The sequence below is a fragment of the Ochotona curzoniae genome, unplaced genomic scaffold, assembly GCF_017591425.1.
Source record: "Ochotona curzoniae isolate NIBS_2020 unplaced genomic scaffold, NIBS_Ocur_1.0 contig_4105, whole genome shotgun sequence".
Lineage (NCBI taxonomy): Eukaryota > Metazoa > Chordata > Mammalia > Lagomorpha > Ochotonidae > Ochotona > Ochotona curzoniae.
Window position 1 is genome coordinate 4,235,249 of NW_024466129.1, and position 22,064 is coordinate 4,257,312.

General features: G+C 44.5%; 1 protein-coding gene across 3 annotated transcripts in view; it reads right to left on the minus strand.

The window, feature by feature from the left end:
* Positions 1 to 22,064, minus strand: part of ASTN1 (astrotactin 1) — a 295,645-nt gene that overhangs the window by 174,566 nt on the left and 99,015 nt on the right. For all 3 annotated transcript variants that reach the window (XM_040984224.1, XM_040984223.1, XM_040984222.1), the window contains exon 2: positions 20,050 to 20,237. In XM_040984224.1, the coding sequence (XP_040840158.1) occupies positions 20,050 to 20,237 (188 nt within the window). The remainder of the gene's footprint in view (positions 1 to 20,049; positions 20,238 to 22,064) is intronic.

The following is a 22,064-nucleotide window of genomic DNA, read 5'->3' on the forward strand; positions in this document are numbered from 1 at the left end:
TCTCCCACATCGGTGCAGGAGCCCAAGCATTTGGGCCATCATCTGCTGTTGGATCAGAAGTGGAGCAGCCAGGACTTGAACCAGTGCCCATATGTAATGTCAGCACTGCAGACAGAAGCATAAACCATTAGGTCAAAATGCTAGCCCCTATTTTCTACTTAGCATTTGTGATCTGTTCTCTCTCTTCTGTTGACAGGGAGAGTGAGCATCCAGGAGAAGGGTGAGAGAGGGAGTAGGCATAAGGTAAGAAGGCTGGTCTGCCCAACTCTAGACCCTGTTCTTATACTTCCACACTCTCCCAACTAAACCTTGCCTAGCCTTTGAAGTCCCAATATTCATCTCTCTCTGCCTGACACCTCTTTGCTGCAGTATGTTCTCTTTCAACTCCTGGAGCTCCTCTAAACTGCCCACGAATCCTACTGATTCTGTTGTTGCCGTTGCCTAGATCTGACTAGACCTGCAGAAACAGATCACATTTTAAACAACTCCACAGCCCCAACCTCAGCAGACTGCCCATCCCAGGATGAGTCAAGAATTAATGCTACTTGATTAATTACAGGCAGGTGCATTCCACTGGTGTGGCAAGGTCGAGACAACACACATAGGATATTGTTTGTTATTCCTGTACCAAACCTCCAGCTGGAAGCCTATCTTCATTCTTTGCTGATCAGCTTTTTGGCCAGCACAGTGGGGCACAATCTTGGCTGCTAGAGTTCCCTGAGGCAGAACTCATCTACAGTAGGGTCATCGTCTCCTCACCCACAAGTATGCTCAAGCGGGGGGTGAGTGCCTCAGATCCATCACCCTGTGGATAGAGCTGTGTTCAGGCACGGGAGCCCATCTTTAGCCATCTCACTGTGGCTCCTAGGAAGGTATTTTCAAAGTTTGTGGAAATTGGAATTAACATATAAGTTTGTGTTGGTGTAAACACTTTTGAAATCTGTGCTTAATTCTTTCCCACATACAGCTGCTATGACCTTTTTAAAGGTACTTCGTATGCATGGATTTCAGAATTTCATGCACCAATTAAATTTATTTCTAATTCCAATTTCTGTGAACTTTCTGAAATATTCTCTTAGCTTTTGACGCCATCAGCAAGCAGTTGCAACATGACTGAGAGCTCACTAAAACCGAGAGTGTTTTTTTTTTTTCTAGTAAAATTAACCAACCTTAACTTGGATCTCACTATTTCAGTTCTATTCTAGAGTTGTGTGTGAATAGCAACAAACCAACAGAGAAGTTAAAGGAATCTGTCATCAAATTTAAAACATCCATTTTCTACTTAATTATAGAAGGAAGAGTACTACATGGTTTACCAAGCTAACGATATAAAAATAACTCATTTTCTTAGAAACTAAAGCTTCAAATTCTTGTTTTCATTAATCTATGCATTATGCATGTTTATATATGTGTATTTATTTACACTCCTATTCCTGTTTCCGCAGAGTTATTGTAGCTTAAATGGAAAAGTCCTTGTTAACTCATTCTATAATTGGAGAAACTAAATTTGGCTTAACAAGAAGACCAAACACTGTCAGGGCCAGCAGCTTTTTGACATCACGCCATGACAGATGAGGGCTGTGAATTGGGCAGACCCTAGAGGCACACTGCGGGCTCAGTGTACTCCTGGCACTTGGTGGTAACTACACTTAGTTTCTCTCCATCAAGAAAGTATAGCAGCATGCAAGTACAATGAGAATGACCTCATTTGAGGACATTCATAACTTTGACTATGCTCTAATGAAAAAAAAAATGGAAACCAATCACAAATTTCAACACTTTACCTATTATTAGTATCAAATGCAACTGCTACTTACTAAAATCGATGAGGACATATCAGGCATCTTGACACTATGGCTACAGATAGCAGAATAGTTAAAGTAGACAGTGAGGACATGAAAAAATAAGGAATTGTTGACCTTGCCTGGAAGGCTAGCGAGGGACCTAGCTTGGCCAGGTCCAAACAGGCTCCCATTCACTGTACAACAAACACCATGTGGTCTCATCTAAGTGGCTGTGGTGGGCCTTTGTCCTCCAGGAACTCCTTCCCTGAAAATCGAATCCTCCAATGTGTATGTTAATTGGGTTTGGACGTAGGGCCTTTGAGAGGTAATTAGAATTTGATGAGGTCTTCAAGACTGGCCCTCTATGATGACATAGGTGTTTTAAGAAGAAAAGAGGGTCTGGTGCAAAAACATAGTGGCTAAATCTTCCTTTGCATCCACTGGCATCCCACGTGGGCACTGGTTCATGTCCCAGCTGTTCCACTTTTTTTCCAGCTCCCTGTTTGCCTGGGAAAGCTACAAAGGATGGCCCAAAACCTTGGGATCCTGCACTCATGTAAGAGATCCAGAAGAAGCTCCTGGCTCCTGGCTCCTGACTCCTGACTCTTGGCTCCTGGCTCCTGACTCCTGGCTCCTGACTCCTGACTCCTGGCTCCTAACTCTTGGCTCCTGACTCCTGACTCCTGACTCCTGGCTCCTGACTCCTGGCTCCTGACTCCTGACTCCTGGCTCCTAACTCTTGGCTCCTGACTCCTGACTCCTGGCTCCTGACTCCTGACTCCTGACTCCTGGCTCCTGACTCCTGGCTCCTGACTCCTGACTCCTGGATCCTGGCTTAAAATCAGCTGGTCTCTGGTACTTAGGGAGTGAACCAGCAGATGGAAGATCTTTCTTTATATCCTCTGTAGATCTGTCTTTCCAATAAAAATAAATAAATCTTTTTTAAAAGAGGAAAACAAACCCAAGTTGCCCACTTGCTATCTCACCATTGCTGCCCAGTGTCCTGTTGATGATGCGGCAGAAGGCCTGTGCCACCCTTCACACCCTACAGAGCTCCCTGTAACTCAGTTCCAGGCAGTCAGTTAGGGCAGAAGCTCTACTGAAGCACCAGGCCTCATATCATGCCTCACTATACTCAAAACTGCAAATCTCACTCTGAAAACCCTTTGTAGTGATTTTCTCAGCCTTAATTCCTTTTTTAAGATTTATTTATTTTTATTGGAAAGGCAGATTTCCAGAGAGAAGGAAAGATAGAAAGTTCTTCCGTCCACTGGTCCTTAGATGGCTGCAATGGCTCAAGCTGAGCCAATCTCCCAGGTCTCCTGTGTGTGGGTTAAGAGTCTCAAGGCTTTCGGCCATCCTCTGCTGCTTTCGTAGGCCACAGGCATAGAGCTGGTTGGGAAATAGAGCAGGTAGCACAGAAACTGGTACCCTGTGGGATCCTGGCTCATTTGGATGTGGAGGACTAGCAGGTTGAAGTATCATGCTGGATGCTTTCAACTTCGGTTCTTAAAAAGCCATATATATATAAACAGACATGACGTCAATACATAGAAATACAAAGGAGGACAGAAAAGAAGAATGAGAAAGTGGTGGCCTGTGGCCCAGACACTTGTTGTATGTGACAGGCTTTCCCTAAAGTTTCTATTTGCTGACTGTGAAAGAAGGAAGTGGGCAGAGAGATAATGGTTTAGTTCAGAAAAGACAGTCACAGGGCTAGTGTTGTATTGCAGTGCGTTTAGCCACCACATGCAATGCTAGATCCCATACTGGAGCATTGTCTTTTAAGAACTGTCTGCTCCACATTCAAGCCATGTTCCTGATAATGCATCTGGGAAAGCAGTAGAAGATGGTTCAAGTATTTGGGCCCCTGCCACCCACATGGGAGACCAAAATGTGGTTCCACACACCTTGCTTAAGCCTGAGCCTATTGACCCCATGTGGGGACAGAGCAGCAGATAGAAAACCGCTTGCTCTGTGTCTCTCCCCTTCTCTGCAATTCTTTCAAATAAATGCATCTATCTTTAAAAAAAAAAAAGGAAGGAAAGAAGAAAAAGAAAAAAGAGAAGAGAAGATAGCCACATTAACACAGAGGAGACCTGAGAAGAACACTCCTCTCAAGGCCTGCCAAACAGAGGTGACCACTGATTGATCATGTAGCTTGGTCCCCACGGTGCCACAACCTGCCACTTACTCCTAAAATCTCTGTTTTCCTTTGTCACACTTGTTCAGTGTTTCCCTAGAATCCCCAGTGCCCCTCCAGCCCAAGGCTAGGCCTTCTTGTAGGATTCCAAGATGCATAGCCTCTTCCCAGAACAGAGTTATGGTTGCACTTAGATAAGAGTAAGTCAGAAATACATGTGGGGAGTGGCATTGTGGCATATCAGGCAAAGCTGTCACCTGCAGCACTGGCATTCCACATGGGCACCGGTTTGTGCCCCAGCTGCTGCATTTCCTTTCCAGATCCCTGCAAATGACCTGGGAGAAGCAGAAGACGGCCCCCAATCTTTGTGCCCCTAGATACAGATCAAGCTCTTGACTTCTGGCTGCAGTCTTGCTCTTTGGCTATTGTGGTCATTTGGATAATAAACAGAGAATAACAGATCTCACTCGCACTGTGTGTGTGTGTGTGCCTCTCTGAAACTCTGACTTTCAAATAAATAAATTCATTTTGAAAGAAAAGAAGAAAGAAAATGTGGAACTCATCATGGGTGTCCCATATGAGTGACAGAATCTGATCACTCGAGCTATCTCCTGCTGCTTCCCAAAGTCCACATTACAGGAAGGTAGAACTGGCAGCAAAGCCAGGACTTGAGCCTGAGAACTCCATCTGAAGTATGGGCACGCCAAGCAGTGTCCTTGCCACTGTCCCAAATGCCCACACTAAAGCCAAATTTTAAAACAAGTAGGAAGAGGAGAAGGAAGACATTTTAAGCCTCAGGGATATCTTTGGTAAAGCTGTGAACATCAGGCAGCAAGTGGGATCCAGGAGGTAAAACTGGGCTAGTCTGCTGCTAGAGCAGACTAGGGGAGAGACAGCTTGACACTTTAGAACATAGACTAAACAGGGAAGGGGACTGGTCAAGGGCTTCTACAAGCAAGACGTAATTCCTGTTTTGCTTTACTAGGAGCAGCCTGGTGACAGGCAGAGGCTGATTGCGAGGAGAAGAGAGAGGACCGTCACATGGGTCCACTAGCCACGGTCATGGAGACGCACTCCAGAGACTTTTGGATAAGAGCATGGACAGAGTTTGTTGAAAGGAAGCAAACCAGAGGAGCATCGATTGGCTGAGATGGGCACAAAGATATGGACAAAATGGATTCAGATAACAAACTAAACAGGGAGACCAAGATCCACGTGCTCCCAAACAGTGGGATGCGCTTTGTGTGATTTGCAGCAATGGTGACTTATTTTCATTTTGATTCCTCTTTCTCTGCAGTCCTGATGACCTATGGTAATGCTGGCTACATCAGGATTAAATGCTGGTGCTGTCTTCTGGTTGTTTTAATAACGTGGGTACCATGTCACACAGGGCTATCCTCTCATACAATTTTAAATTCTCATACAATTAAATCAGATGAAAAAGAGTATCAGCAGCAGGTATGAACTGAGCTGACAAGCTAAGGAACTTGCAAAGGTTCCTAGAGTTAAGAAGGAAGTGTGGAAGGGGCACTGAGTCCCTGGGATCCATAACACAGAACTTCTTACCCATGGAAATTGGACTCAGCTGCCCTTGCCCCTGGCCGCTTGCCCTGAGCACCGGTGAGGTCCCCCTGGAAAGGGAGTTGGGGAGGTGCCCTGCAGCCCTCAGGGCTGTTATTTAGTGAGGCAAAGTCAAATGTCATCTCGGGGGGGCTTTCCTTCCAGAGCAGAGGTTTCCCCCATAGATTAATTACTGTTCTGAGAACAAGGCAGCCAGGAAAGACAGTTGCTAACCCTCCCCACCCCTCCAGCTATACAGGCAGGAAACCTTTTGCCAGGCTTCAGCCACATTCTTTTAGGCTAGAGGACAAATATTTTCTTAGAAGACTCAAAGTCTTCCAGAGGTGGTTCTAGGAGATTTCCATTTACCATGCTCTCTAGAGCTGGAGACCAGATGCTGTTCTCACAGCCGACTTCCCCTTGGGTGCTGGGAAGCTCCAGCAGTCCTTTCTGCTGCCACATGTAGCTATGTTTAGAGATGCAAGGAAAAGATAAGAAGAAGCCAATCAGAAGGAGCTGGACACAAGGTGTCCCAGGCTGCTCTGCAAATTAGCTTTTTGTTGAGAGCCCCTCTGGACCATGTGATGGGTCACACTTCAAACCCTGGATCTGCCTCCAATTCCAGCTTCCTCTTTCACCCTCATAATAGAATTATTTATTTGTTGATAATGCATACATAGTTGAGAAGGATGCGTGTCCATGTGAACCACGGATTAGGGTGGGAAGGATCCAGAAATATGGGAAAATGGATGGGACAACTATTTCCAATCTTCATCGCTATTCTTCCTGTCTCTGAGGGAAAGGGAGAGACAGAGATGAGACACGCCGCCCCCCCCATCCCCAGCAGCCCGATGACACCCTAGGGTCCCTGATGTGGAGCATGTTCTGAGGGTGCTGCTTAAGTGATTTCGATAGCTCTCAGGAGCTGTTGATTTCCTTGCTCCAAAGTTAAGGAAACCTTTCCAGAGTCTATTGGCTGACATAGCTCTCCTCAGATACCTGTGGTCAGAGCTTGGCCAGGAGTGTTATCTATTTTGTTCTAGCCTCCATGGTATTAGACATCCTTTGCAGGCCTCAATGATCTGTCATATCCCATCATACATATGGACATGCTGTCCAGTGCACAGACTTCAGCAACTGAGGAGGCTCAGTTCTGCCACATGCACTCCATGGTCAGACCACTGATCCTGTGGTTTTCCCAGTGATTGAAGTTTTGAGTCTAGTAGGAGGGGCTGGGGTCCACAAAGAGACCTTACAGGGTAACCCCAAAACTGACAAATATGTGTGCCAGCCAGTGTGGGGTCCAGCTCAGTCCATCACCCACATCAGCCTACACACACACTGGTAGTTGCAGTCATCCAGTCAGTTCTGTCTCTAGTCCCATCTGATATGCAAATCAATGGATGATATAGCCCAGCCTAAACCTGTCCACTGCACACTCAATCCTCATGCCACACCAGTGGGGACTTCAGCCCAATCTGAGTGACCCCACTAACTCCCACCAGTTCTGTCTCCAGTACTATTTCTAATGCATGCTGGTATGGAGACAGAGACTGGTCAAGTCTGACCCAATCAGCATTCATACACATCAGTGGCTGCTGCAGATTAACTCAGCCCAAATGACTACACTATCTGTCCCCTACTCCTGCCAATGAGTGCCACCTGTCCAGCCAGGCCTGCCTCCAACCCTGGTTGTCATGCTCACTGGTGAGAGCTGCATCTAGCATCCTTCTAATGAACACCCTGGGAAGCAACAGTGATGGCTCAAGCACGTTTCTGCAACTCACAAAGAGAACTCAGACTGAGTTTCAATCTCTTGGCTTTGATCTGATCCGGCTCTGGCAGTTGAAGGCAAAGGTGGAGTAATCCCAACAGATGAAAAACCTGTGTCTCTATACCAGTTTCTCTTTCTCTTTAAGATAATTAAAAATAGGCAGCAGTGGCAGGCAGGCCCATGGTTGTGCCAGGCTCTGGGTTTCTTGACCTTTCTGCATGGCAGTGGCAGGCATCCCCAGGTTGGAATGCCTGGTGGTGTGGTCTGCTAACTTGGGGGTGTGGGCTAACAGGGGTTCTGGGGGATGGTACAGGTGGGAGTGACTGGGGACCTGAGGGTTTATGTCCAGGTGAGGAATGACTACCTGTACTTGCAGTTAAGTGAGGGGGTTGAGACTGAGCGATTTGGAGTGGGGGAGGGGAGAAGAGGACCTTTAAGGGTCAGACTGAAGCATCAGCATGTATGGGTGACTTGAGCTGGGGTAATTAGCAATGACCAGCACAAAATGCTACTCACTGACACACATTAATGCTAAAGCTGGGGACCTACCTGGCGGGGTGAGATCACAGTACCCACTAGTGACATTTGGCACAGGCATCAGATAATGTTAGGATGGCCAATGGCACTAACCAGTACGTGATAGAATCAGGTCTGGGGGCAGAAACTAGGGGGTGAGGGGGAGGGCTTACTACTGTGCCAGCAGAGATTGCAATTTCACAGCAGCAATCTCCAGTGGCACGTGCAAGGTGTGTGACTGGGAACAGGCCTGTTTGGGGAGTTAAGGGGACACCCAAGTTGGGTTGGAGTTCCCATTGGTGAGCACAAGAGCTGAATAGGGCAGCAGTCTGGGCTGCGATCTCTTTTGGCATGGATGGGGACTGGGTCTGGGGAGCACAAGACTGGGCTAACCTCTAGCACCCACCTGCACTCTTGAATGCCAGGGTGGGTGTAGAATTGGCTGGGATAGGTCTTAGCTCCCATTGAACCACGTGAGAGCTGTGCCTGGATCTAGAACAGGAACGGCTGGACTGTAACACCAAACAAGAACCGGAATGGGTATGGGCCAGTTGGGCAAGGACATTGTTCCTGCCAGGACATGAGGTGGACTAAATTAGCCTGGGCCAAGGATCCACCAGTGTGGTGAGAACTGCCACTGGGAGGAGACCTGATAGAGGAACTTAGAGAACTCCTTTGCCAGAACACAGTCCCTGCAAGGTGAGCTCAAGAATCAAGACTGGAAGCAACCCAGGCCAGAACAAGTTACTGTTCCACTGGCATATGTGTGGGTCAGGTCTGGGGGCCGGCCAGCCTGTGCCAATTCATAATACCCATTGGCAGATCTGAGAATTGGGATGGGATGTAGTATGAGCCAGGTCAGGCTATAATACCAGCCAGTCCACACTGGGGATAGAACTGGGGGCTGGCTGGGCAGGCCTAGGCTGCATTGCCCACAAGCAGGAGCTGAAACTGGGGCAGGTTGAACAAAGCCTGATTACAGTACCCACTGGTGGATGCTGTGGTGTACTGTGCCAGTTTTGGCACATTGGTGCCGGGTCAGTGAGCTCCCAAGAGGTGGGGTGTCCAGTGGGGCCTGGGTTGCTTGGCGGAGTCCTGTCCACACCTGCACTGTGAGTGCTGGGTCTGTGAGCCTGGGCATGAGGAATTGGGCAAGGCCTAAGTCAAGTGGCCCAGGGCACCAATGGCCCTGGGGGAAGCTCATTGACCACCAAGTGGCATACCTGTGGGCACCTGGCGTATGGGCTTGCAGGGGTTTGGTGATGACAAAGGTAGGGTATGCAGAGATCTTGGGGTCTCCCAAGATTTATGGTCTGACTGTGGAGTGCATGTGTCAAAACTGGGCCTCCTCAGTGGAAAAGATGGAGCAACAAACAGCTTGCCCAGATCCATGCAGAGGAAATGGCAGCCCATTGGGGGCAGCATAGGACTTCTGGTACCACAGCAGAGGAAGGAAGACAGAACAAATTGGACAACGACCCCGGTCAAATAATGACAGCAAATATCTGGACAAATGGAGACTCTAAGGCAGACGATGTCAACCAATGGACATTGAAAGAATTTCCTCATCCTTGGATGGGTGAGATCGACCTCATTTCAGAGCTATTGGAACCACTTGGGCAGAACCCTCAGAACATGCTTCACATTGGGACCCTGGGATAACATTAGATGGCTGTTCCCATTCCTAAGTACTGGGGCAATCGGGAGGCTGGGTATGGCTTCTCCCCTTATCTCTCCCATTCCCCCAGATACAGGAAGAAGAACTAGGAAATCTGAAAACAGTGGTCACACCTGCTTTTTCCTAAGCCTTGCTTCTTCTCATCTTGATCAACTATGTAAACATCATCAAAAATAAAATATTTTAAAATCATAAATAAAAAGTTTGAAAGAATTTTCTATAACTTGTATTGAAATAATTAACTACAACATAAAACTAATAATTGTGTTGGTATCTTCATCTAAGGTAAGGCTGAACTAAGTTTAAACTAGAAAAACTAACCAATTCAAATGAAAAATTCAGATATCTATTGCAGATTATATAAAAATATGGCCCAAAATAATGAATGCCTAAAATTTTGGGAATCATTGTCTTGTTACAGGTGAGAAAAATGAGGCTTAGGCAATGGCTTATTTAAAGGTCACAGGTTTTAAGCGGGGGGAGAGGGAAATGAATAAAGTCACCTGACATGTCTAGTGACATGGTCCCAGCATGAGGCTACTTGCCGTCTTGACCTACCTCTGGTCACTATTTCAAACGGGAAGATGCAGTGCAGTGTACTGATGTGCTGGATTCTGGGGCTGTGTCAGTCATCCATGAGCTTTGAGCAGAGTCTTGGCTGGGACTTTGTGTTACTGCCCGTGTCCTCCCTCAGGTGGGGCCAGAGGTGATCAGGGCTGGAGAGGCCAGACACCCAGGTGCTCCATCCCTCACTCTGAGCAACAGGGCACTGAGGATGAGGGAGGGGGCGGTGGGACCCTTGGGCTGGTTCCTTGGACTGAATATACAACATGACAGTTAGGGAATAAACAGGGAAAGCTCCAACATCACAGCATTGACAAACAAAGTCCATGATCTTTTGGTGTGACATCCTGCCTCACTTTGTCAGAATGTGTCTAGAGTCTACGAATGCCAAATACCAAGAGGTTCATGCTCACAAATCCTATGAATGGGTCTTCAACCCAAGGCCTTTCACCTTCAGACACAATCTAGTAAGGGAGAAATGCAGGTTGGATGCTATGATGGCATCTTGTGTTGAGTACTCATGCAGATTTCCACACAGTCCTGTCTTCTTTATGGTATAGGGGCCAAAGCACATGGCTCAAGGCCTCCTGAGGCAACTGCATGAATCCTAACCATTGGGATGGAAACAAGAACTCAACAGCTCTCAAATGACCCAGGGATCCACCCACTCATGTCAGTGGCAGTGTGACTGCATTCATAAGCTGACAATCTGATTCATCCTGCATTAAGGGTTGCTAATCCCACTGCTATTCATAGATGTCAGCAGCAGCCACAGAGGTCCTCGCAGGAGGAAATGCTAAATGGCAAGGCAGCAAGAAGAAGCAACAGACCATCCCAGCTTTCTCATGGAGACTCTATGCAACCTCAGAGAGCAGGGCTCCTGACGTCTCGGACATGACATGGGAAAGATGCTGAGTGAACCTTATAAGGTATTTAAAATGGTCACACACGGTTTTACAAGTTGAGGCCCCCAAACACTTAATATTCTCCTAAAGCTGAGAGCAATGACTAACCCGCAAAGACCTTCTGGATCTGTCCCTGCACAAACCAGCTTTGTGATGGCGTCATGTTTAGAAGCATAATTCTACTCTGTTGTTACACATTTGTATGAAGTATTGGTTCCAAGGGTGTGTTATAACATATCTGAGCACTGCACAGCAGTCTACAGTGTATGTCAAAATAGAGGCCCTGCCGGAGACATCATCGTCCTAGGGAAGGAAAGATTGTGACTTTGCTAATAAGGTCCCTGTTTGTATTTCTCTTGTCAAGGCTACATATAGTTTTATTTCCATCAACAACTGTCTTTGCAAAACCCATCTGCACCTCTCAGGAAAGAGCATGTGTTTGAATTTCACCTGATTTTGTAAATTGCCACATGCCTCGAATTTCTAGCTATAACAGTATTTGTCCACGGCTGTTTTAAATGACATTTGTAATCAATCTTTGGGGGTATAAAACTAGCAGGTTATTATCTTTTGTACTGAAAATAGGACCCCAAAGTCCTGTGGTGCTGCTATGGTTCAGTCTCTGTTTAGATCTGGAAGGAAAACGAAGTGCATGTCCACAATTGGGATCAGCAAGTTGTGGTATCCAGGCCAAACGTGCCCCACTGCCTGTTGTCAGTGCTAAAGCTTCTTGGGAACACAGCCGTATCGATTCATTTCTATAGGCGGTGTGAATGCTTGGGCAATACATTGGGTACAGTTAAGTACTCAAGACAGAGTTTGTCAGGCTTGCAAAGCTAGAACTGTAATCCATCTGATTCTTTACAGCCCTAGCCTAGACCATCCCAGGCCACTGTCCATGTTCAGGCTCTGTGGATACAACACAGACTACAGCTGTGATATGCAAGTCTAGCAGGGACCAGGGATTGAGATCAGATTGTTTTAAAGACTTACTCCATTTATTTGAAAGGCTGTGTTACAAAAAGAAAGAAAGAGAGAGAGGAGAGAAAGAGAAACAAAATTTCCCATCTACTAATTCATTCCCCAAGTGGCTGCGATGGCTGGAGTTGGAACAGACTGATACTAAGAGTCAGGAATTTCTTGTAATGAAGTTCCATAACTTCTTGTATGTAACAGCCTGCACATGGATGCAGGGACTCAAGCACTTGGGCCATCCTCTGCTGTTTTCACAGGTGCATTAGCAGGGGGCTGGCTCATAAGGTTAGCAGATGGGACTCAAACAAGCACTCTATGGGGTGTTGGTGCTGCAGATGTTGGTTTAAGCCACTCTGCCACAGCACTGGCCTCTTGAGGTTAAATTTAAATGTAACCCCAAGTTTGTGAGTAGATTCTAAAATGTTAGAGATGGGCAAAGAGTAGAGCAACCACAAGAGAAACTGGAGAAAACCTTTGTTTTTCCATTAGTGCTGTCCAAGACCTCACACACCATTCTATGCTATCCCTTCCCTGATGCACATGGGGAAAGTTGCATAACAATTTTTGCAGGTATAGACACCTGCTCGGGTCAGGAATTCCCATAATGACATCACTGAATTGCGTTAGAAAATAATGAAGCTCTTCCAGGGAAACTACAGCCTGGGTTATCATTCTAAACCATAGGATACCCTGCTAGGAAACCCTGTAAACAATGAGGCAGAGGTGGCCTAATGTTGCCCTGGGTGTGCATGTCTGCATCGCACACCCAGGGCCCCTCTGCTGCCCCATGTCCCTGATCGCCTTGGTCTTTTCCCTCCATACAACTCCTCTAGACCTCCTAAAGATGTTGCTATGATCCCAGCTGTTTTTATGCCTCCCCAGGGTGGCAGGGCTCCTGGGGAAAACTTGGCATGCACCATTGTTGCATAGAGCTTGCTTAGCACCCCATGAGTTTACCCAGCTAATATTTACTTGACACTTCCCATGGGTCTAGCTGTGCAGGAAGCGTTTTATAAAAAAATATCTCATTTATCATTAAAACAGCCCTCTGAAGTAGGACCTATTATTATTCCTATTTTATGGAATAGAAAGTAAGTTTAGAAAGATTAAACAAATTATTCAATTCATTAAAAATTCTAGTTGGTGGCAGTCAGGTTTGAAAGCAAAGTCATTGCTGCAAGCCGCCTAAGTAGAATTCAGTCCCACAGACCTGAGTCTGCACTGGCTTCGCAATGAGCTCTGCTTGCTAGAGCAAACTTGGGATTCCTTTGCAATCCTTGAACTTGATACTCAACTTGGTGCTTCCCCTTTCGGATTATCTCAGAGATACAAAGAATGGAAGGGAAAGGAGGAGACAGAGACAGTCCATTTGCCTCTCAGTTCAGCCTAGAGTCATTGGTCATTGTCAAGGGTTCAGCATTAACAATGCGATTAAATACTCCCTGGAAGCAGACTCTTGTCTTGCTCATGCTCTATATACTTAGTAACTAAAAAAAAAAAAAAATGCTCAAGTCTAGCAAATACTGTTAAATGAAAGAAGCAATATCTAAATGAATGAAGGAGTCAGTGATTCTTCTAAATTAATGACCTATTAATCTAGTTCCATACCTCCACCCCTTATCCACCAATAAAAACCTCAGGATGAATAATAGCAGATGGTCCTTCTTCTAATGTGTGCCCATAGGATCAACAGTGACCTAAGGTTACATCACAGTGACTACATACCTCACTTCATGTCTTTAGGTGGGTATCATATCATCTCAAAAAACCGCAAGAAGAAAGAGTACAGTAAAATCTTGAGACAGATGAGAAAGGAAACATTCAATCATTATGACAGTTCATTGTTATAGGTGCTTAATTTATTGTGATTGCTAATCTCTGATCGGATCTGCTTTATAAGCAAATCCTAGGTATGTATCCTAGGTATCTATAAGTATAGGAAAACTCAGTCAAACCCCGACCTGCGACTTTGAGCATTCCCTGGAGCTCCTGGAACTCACTCTGCAGATACAGGGTCACTTCAACCACATTTTTATACATGTTTCTAGCTTAGAATTTTCCTGCAAAATAGTGGGAGTACAAATATGAAGAAATCTAAGTTTATTGTTACAAAACTTTTGCAATTTTGGAGTTATAATTTCCCAACTACCTTCTCTTGCTTCCTGGCAATAAACTGAGAGCCAGCTGTGAGATGGTGTAGCAGACGCCAAGGTTAGCAGGTGGGCTTAGCTGAGCTGAACAGAATCTGAACTTCTGAGAGTGGCCTAGTGTAGCCACTAGAGGATCTGTCTTTCACTGCCAGCATGGGGCTTAGTGCCCACGGAGTTCTTACTACCAAAGCCATTCCAGGAACAAGTGTCAGAAGATCTCAACAGACATAAGTGAGAAATAGCAAGCCAGGCTAAAGGACAAGCAGTAAGGGTCGATGCGTTCCCCGTGAAGGCTGGGAGATGGATCGGGCATGCCTTGGAGCATAGAACCTAGACTTTCCCAATTGCTTCCATGCAGATCTCCACCATGCAGTTTTACAGTTGCTTCAGTTTGAGTTGATGATTTAGCCTGACCATCTCTCAGTCCTCTCATCTATGAAGTGGAATGACAACCAATTCTAGAGGGTGTGGTCTGGCATGCAACAAGTACAAAATACGATTTTGATGATGGTGATGATTATGCCATGATACCATAATATTGTCTGATCCTTCTAGCATCACTACAAGTTAGGTTTCAGAATCTTGTACTGAACAAAGAAATCACGTCATAACCATCTTTCCATGACATAACCATGACATTTCCATCTTTCCAGACAGGTCTGGTCTATGTTTGAGGTATAAACCCACTCTGCACAACTCAGCCCCCAGGGAGAATGTTGGGGTTAAAGACAGCAGTGAGATACATGGTGTGAATAGCTCTCAACAAGAAGGAACTGTGGGAGCTAACTGGCTTCCTCTACATCTTCCTTTACGTGGGTAGAACAGGCAGTAGAGAAGGAAGGAGCAAGTTGACAGCAGGAAGATCTCAGCTGGGAACACAGTGTCACTGAGAGAAGTCGGGAAGGATTGCAAGGAGACTCGATGAAGAAATGGGAGCTCAAACATAAATCACTGAACTGAAGGGAGAGTTATAACTCAGGCTTCATCGACGTTATTCACAGCAACAGGAGCACAGGGAACAGGTGCAACAGAGCCGAGTCGTGAACTGTGGAGATGTCTGGGAACCCGAGGAACCTTCCATCCCAGTCTTCACCAGAATATGCTTTACAGATTCTTATTATTGTTTCTTGAGTCGGCAGACTGCTATTCCTTTAACTACATACAAACTCCCTAACTCCATGACAGAGAAGGCCTGAGTAAATCCCTACCCTCTAAACACTAAAAAGCCTAACCAATGCAATCATTTAATGACAAAAATGAAGCTCTCTAAAAGACCAGTGAATTAACTAAGTGGCCAGGATTTGAAGCCCACTCCTCCAGCCTAGATTCTATGTTTATTCCCATGCCCCAGCTCCGCTTTTATATAAGAATGCGGAGGCCACTGAACAAGAAGAGTATGTACGAACAATTGGCCTGGCTATGAACTCACATACACCTAATATGTTGCAGCAAGACAAGCATTGTCACAGTTCCTGGTGAGGGAACTTTATAGGCTAAACTTTACTTGAAATGGGCATCAACCTCAGGTTGACATATAGTATTTCCAGGCTTACACACAATAGTAATAGGCTTCCAGAATCCTAAAGGTGAGCATTAGTGTGTTTCCTGGGTTTTGTACTTCCCAGGCCCCAGTGTGATTATCTCAGCAAGAAACAGCCCTAGACCATCCATACCACCTTCTGGGACTCAGAAGGCATTTGTATCCGCTTTACTCCCCAAACCGTTACTCCCTACATTGTTTTTGCCAAGAGAGAATTTTGTGCCTTGACCTTGCCCTCCAGCCCTGGAAACAAGGAGACTAGGGGATACCCTGAGCCCTGTGAGGGCGACTGGCCATGAACGTCCACAGGAGCCTGCTGACTCTGACCAATAGGCTTCACATTGCTGGAGCAGGTGGTCCTGAGCAATGCTCAGGACTGATTGAAGGGTTCTGTTGGCAAAATACTTAGGGAAAAGCACAGATGCTTGGTGCTTTTCCCCCTAGATGGGCGAATTACACATAAAAGGCTTAACTGTAAAAGACAAGTCCCTGCCATGGGGAATTATCACTACAAAACATTACAATGTGTGCAGATATTGAAAGCAATTTTGAAAGGCTACTTGCTGTGAATAATACTTAATGAACCTATGTGCATATAGGAAATGTATTCACTCTGTCATCTTTAATTGCAAAGATGAAATGTATAGATAATACATTTAAACTTCATTATGCACCATTAGATTCTTTTACACACTTAACAGAAGAAAGATGCAGATCACATCATAGAACTGAAAAACACAATATGGAAATGTAAATCTACTGATCTGAACATCTCATGTAAATCAATTCAAATATGGTGTTTTGTGAGACAAAATCTTTGCCTTATAACCAAAGAATTCCTTGACTTTGGGTTTAAACTCACTATAGGTTTTCCTTTGCTACTTCTCTCATCATTTCAGGAGTTTGCAAAAGAGTATGTGTGTGTACTTTCATAGTTCTAAATGTCAATTATCTTGCAAAATTCAAAATAAATCTCTTCAGCCAAGTTTGAATCACACAAGAGGTTAAAACACATCATTTGACCCTCCAAGCAATAATGTCAGATTTCAGGAGGGAAATGCAATTATTCCACGAAAGGAAGAGATAGTGCTTCTGTGGAAAAAAAAAAGCTAATTCAAAAATTTTAGGAAGTGATTGGAAAATAAGAAAAGGAAAAGGGTTTTCAAAGTTTTAAATTGCCGAGTGCCCATCTGGAGTATTGGTTTTTTCTTTTTTTTTTTTTTTTTTTTTGCAAGCCTGTGATTTCGCTGGTGGTAGATTTATCCTGGGTGCAGTATAAGAAGAGACTTGCAAATTCTCATTCATGCAATGTCATGAGGATACAAAAAAAGGTTTCCTTTTATTTCTCACTCTTCCATTACTTATATTTTATGCTTAAGACAAAACGCTGTAAATGTAAAATATAAAAATAAACAGGGATCTCCCCGTGGAGGCTAGATGCACGAGGAAATTGTCAATACAAATGAGAGAAATGCAAACCTTGAGGTTTTCACAGAACCATTAATTCCTTCTGCACATATTGAAAATATTTAGGATTATCGGGTAGGCGTTTAAATATACATTTTCTTAACAAGAGAGAAAGGTTGGTTATATTTATGCTTTGATAATAACTTTAACTCTTCTGTATTTCAAATTATGCAATTTTGATCAAATCTGAAAGCTGCATCAATATTGATCGCTCGAGTTAATGAAAAATAGCCCTGCTATTGTTATTTCATAACAAGCAGCCTTTAGGTAATAAGATTTCATTTAAGTGTGTTTGGCTGCCCAACACTGTAACTAGTTGAAGAGTTTTGCTATGTTCTGACATTTATAATGCTGTCTTTCCAGATGCCTCAAGTAGCTGCCGATTTTCCTGCCAAGAATGCACTATAAAGTGTATCAAATGAAGTCGGCAAATCTCTGAGCCCCTTTAGAAGAAGCCATCAGAGGCCTGGGGAACAACACCTTCAAACAGGATACCCTCAGGCTTGATTTCAGAACTTGGGGTGGATACTCAACTTCAGCCTTTGAAACCGTTTCTGGAATAGAATCCTAAGGATGGAAGAGAGTGGGTGAAGTGTGTGGTGTGGAATTGGAATGCACCAGAGTGACACAGCTAGGTGAGCTGCAGCGGGCTTCAATGGCCAACCCATCCTTGGAGAAGGATGGGAGTGAATGCTGAAGCCTTGGTTCATCCTGAAGTTCCCCTTCTCTAGTGCAACAAAAAGGCCTTCCTGCATTTCTTACGGATATTTGGGCCTAAACACATTCAAGAAGTCAATCCAATGCAACACAACACTTTTCTTCTTGTCCCCTTATGCCTGCCTATGCCTTCTTAACTCATGTCTTATCCAGGCTGGTGGAAAATAAGACAAAAGGATGTACAACAAAGCAGAAGAAATACCGCTTCTGTTCTGTTTGCAAAGAAAAATGTTCTTGGTGGTCTGTAAAAGAAAGATCTTAGAGATAGTTTTAAGGCCAGCTCTTTTTCTCTCTCCACTTCCACTGTACCTTAATCCCTGCCCTGGGGATTTCATCAAAACAGCATTAGTAATGCAAAGCTTCTCATAAAGGTTGTTAGATTTTAAGGGCACAACCTATTTTCTCAAATCTTTTAGCCTCCTTGATCAGCATATTCTGTCTTGGTCACCTACCCCTATACATCTGAGCATGCCTAGGAACATACATACTGCGCTAGAGAGCTTACTGCAGCCCCTCATTCAGAGGATGGATAACAAGGTCCCCGCTACGCTGGACAGATGATGCAACAGTTAGGACAAGCGTCAGGCTATCTTGCATTCACACTAGACCTACCACCTGAAACATACACTCAGCTGATTAAAATGGCAGTGGTTATGCTGGGACAAAGCTCAGACTTCAGGTTTCCCATGTGGGCGTCAGGGACCCACATTCTTGAGTCATTGCCTGCTGCTCCCCAGTGTCCACGTTAGCAGGAATTGGGAGAAGGGCCCGATCTCAAATGCAGACATTTTATCATGGCATCAAATACTTTACTTATCTCGACAGCTAGACCAAAGGCCTGCTATTGTTACCCATCTTTCTTTATTCTCTCTCTCTACACACATACTCAATGGGACAAAGTCAGTATTTAAAATAATATTATATCAAATTTTAAAAAAAGCACACCAAAATCCCCCATGACTGTGGCTTCTTCCTAATTGATGCGAGGCAGTGGCTATCTGACGGGAAGTTCACCACTACAGCCTTATTTTGACTCACATCATATTATAAATCTGAAGACAGTCTGGCTTCTGCATTAATCACCCCAGTGGGTTTCAAGGATGACAAGCTGACTTGTCTAATCTCACCACTCTCCAGAAATTACAACCCATGTTGAAGAAGAGAAAGTTTTCTGAGAGGAAACCAAGATCTTGACGAAAGCTGAGAGTGTGCTGTAACTCCCCTGGGGTGATCGTCAATTAATTGGTAAATGTGAGGCTCAACAATCTCACTCACTTGCCTAGTTTCTGGTCTTCTCTCAGTATTGCAGTTTACCATTTGCTACCCAAAGACTCTCTTTTTTACCATAGGACTAAATGAACTGCCTTCTGTACTATAGGTAGTCTATCAAATCAGTGATTTATGGACACATTGGTTGGGGCAAAGATGGCACTGACCTTTTTAGATTTTATTAAATGTTTCTTAAGGAAAATTTCCATGCAAAAATGTTTCACAGTAAAAAAAAATACATACCATATATAATTACATATACTAAATTTTATATTTATATAGAAAATGTACCATTTCCTTCAGTTCTTTATACAAAACTAAATAAGGTTACTGATGATACCAGAGCAATAAATGAATTTGAGTTTAGACCAAACCTTAACCTGGCTCTGTGACAACTGCCCCAGCAATGAAATGACCTTTAACCCTCGCAGGTATGCAGCCCTGTGGATAGTCAGTCAAATTACAGCTTGTTACTCTTCTCCTATCTGATATTCTCATTGATTTGTAAAAGCTACTCCCTAGCTGGGCATGTTCCTAGAGAGAAGAGTTGGAAGATGGTGCAATAGAAATAGCTGCAAATTCTTCTTACAGAATAAATGGATGCATTTTCTACAAATAGAAAAGTTTAACTAACATGATCAATGATCATATGGAGTTGAATCATGCATAGCTTTGTTAATGGCACCAGTACATTGTCTTACTTTTTTTTTATTTATTAGAGAGGAAGAGAGAAACAGACACCTCCTACCAGTTGGTTCACTCCCCAGTCCAAATCTCTCTCAAAAGTGGCAGGGACCCAGTAGCAAGAACCTTCACCTACTGTCTCCCAGGGTACACACAGGCAGGAGGCTGGGATTAGCAACAGATAAAGGAATCAAACTCAGGCGCTCTAATGTGCAATGTGCGAATCATACTGCCTTAACCAACGTAGCAAACACTCAGCCCAGACTGTTAATGCCAATGTAGCATAAACTAAGGGCTGAAGACCAAGATGATGCTGCTCTTACCATGACTGAAATGTGGAGAATCCTCAGCTCCTCTTCTGCTGACTCATGCTGGGGTTCTTCAGTAGGATCTTGTCCAGGAAGGCTTGGGGCACCATCTTGGTGATGGATGTGGAAAAGCAACGTGCCATTCTCCAGCCACTGCTGCCTCCAGCGCACCAACGGGATGTCCTCCGTGTTCCCCGAGATCTCTAGAGGACACACAGCCAAGTCACAGGTGAGGATTTGCCAAGCTTTCCATCTTCTTTCTAATCACTCTCATCAGAAGACAACAAAGGGTCCCCAGCAGAGTTAGGTCATACTGCCTGCTGTTCCAAATATCTGGGAAGTGAAGAGAGCCTGGGAAGAGGAGAATTATCCTCCATATTTTTCCACCATAACTCTAGAGTCAGGTTCTCACCCATCGAGAAAAACACCAAGGTGAAAATTCAAGTTCCCTTTCTCTATTTCTATGATCAATAGCATCCGTTACACTGCACAGTTTGAATACCTGATAACCCCCTGAGGTAAATGTAGGGTTGTTTGCCTCTTGTAAATTTGAAAGTGTCAGTTCCCCAGCAATTACTCCTAGACACACCAGTGAATCTCCCAAGGAGACAGTTGGTAATTACTGTGCACAGAACTGGCATTTATGGAACCGTCCTGGGAGGTTACAGCAGAGTAACAGGGGCCAACATGTCACTCCGAAAACCACCACCATTCACAGCAAAGTCTGCCAGATATGCTTGATAACTTCATGTGATAGAAAATGTTGTAATTCCCTTTAATTTTCTTTTCTGTTTTTCCAAGCAGAGCTGATAAAACATGAAAAGTGCAGTGAGGAATTGAGCCTTTTTGTACAGACACAAACACTTACTTGCTGCCCAGGGATCTAGATCAAGGTGCTAAACTCTCACCAATGAATTTACAAAATACCCAAAACCTCCTATGCCGTTTACACTGTAATAGGTGCAGAGTGAATGTGGCAGAAATGCACTGTGTGCCTCTCTTATGCTCATAAGCTCAGTTATTTCTAAGCCTGGAGACTCCCCAGAATAGAGAAAAATAATTGATCTATCTTTTCTGAACTACATTTGGTCCCCAGGCTGTCTCTTCCTTAAGAATATGCCACACCAGGGAACAAGCATTCTTTTGAATACCATCCTCAAATCATGACTTTATAAAACTGCATTTATAAAGACATGCCTTCTCTCAAAATTTATTACCTTTGACCAAAGAAAATTCTAGAGATGTGAAAAAAAAATTAATACTCACATTTGGGATGTAGTCTCAACAATTGCAACCATAATGAGGAAAGTGATTTTAAGTATTTGTAGAGTTTATATATATCTTTTGCTCATTGCGGGAGTGAGCCAATGATGCTGTTCTCTGACTCACCCCTTTATTCAATAGGGGACATACATTATGCACCAGGCACCGTGTTAAGCTTTACTCTAAATCAGGACCTCACCAAGCTCTCCAAAGCAACCCATCACCAGAGAGTGTAGCAAGTAACACAGCAGGTGCATAGCAGTGTTTTGTGGGAACACAAAGGGATTATTACCGTTGCCTGGGGAGAGGTACCAGACAGGAGGAACCTTGCTTCCTCAGAGAAGATGATAGCAGCATTGAGCCTAGAAGGGTGAGACATCGTCCTTTCAGGTGTTAGAATATGGAAGCAAGAATGAGAGGCACTAAAAGGAGAGCAAGGAAGAGAAGAAGAAGGGAAATTCTGGGTTGAGCCCCTCAGAGTAGGGAGGAGGGGAAGCTTTGTTTAGATGCCAAGCCATTAGCCTGTCCCTAAAAATCAATGACAATTTCCCTGTCGTTTCCGCATGGACCCCTTAGCCATGGAGAAGAGTTAACTCAAGTGCATGAAGAAGGTAGACCCAATGTCATAGTCTAATGGCTAAATGCTCGCCTTGCATGTGTCACGGTTGCATATACATGCCAGTTTTTAACCACTGGACACTCCACCTCCCATCTAGCTTTTAGCCTGAGAAAGCAGTTGAGGATGGCCAAAATCTTTGGATCCTGCA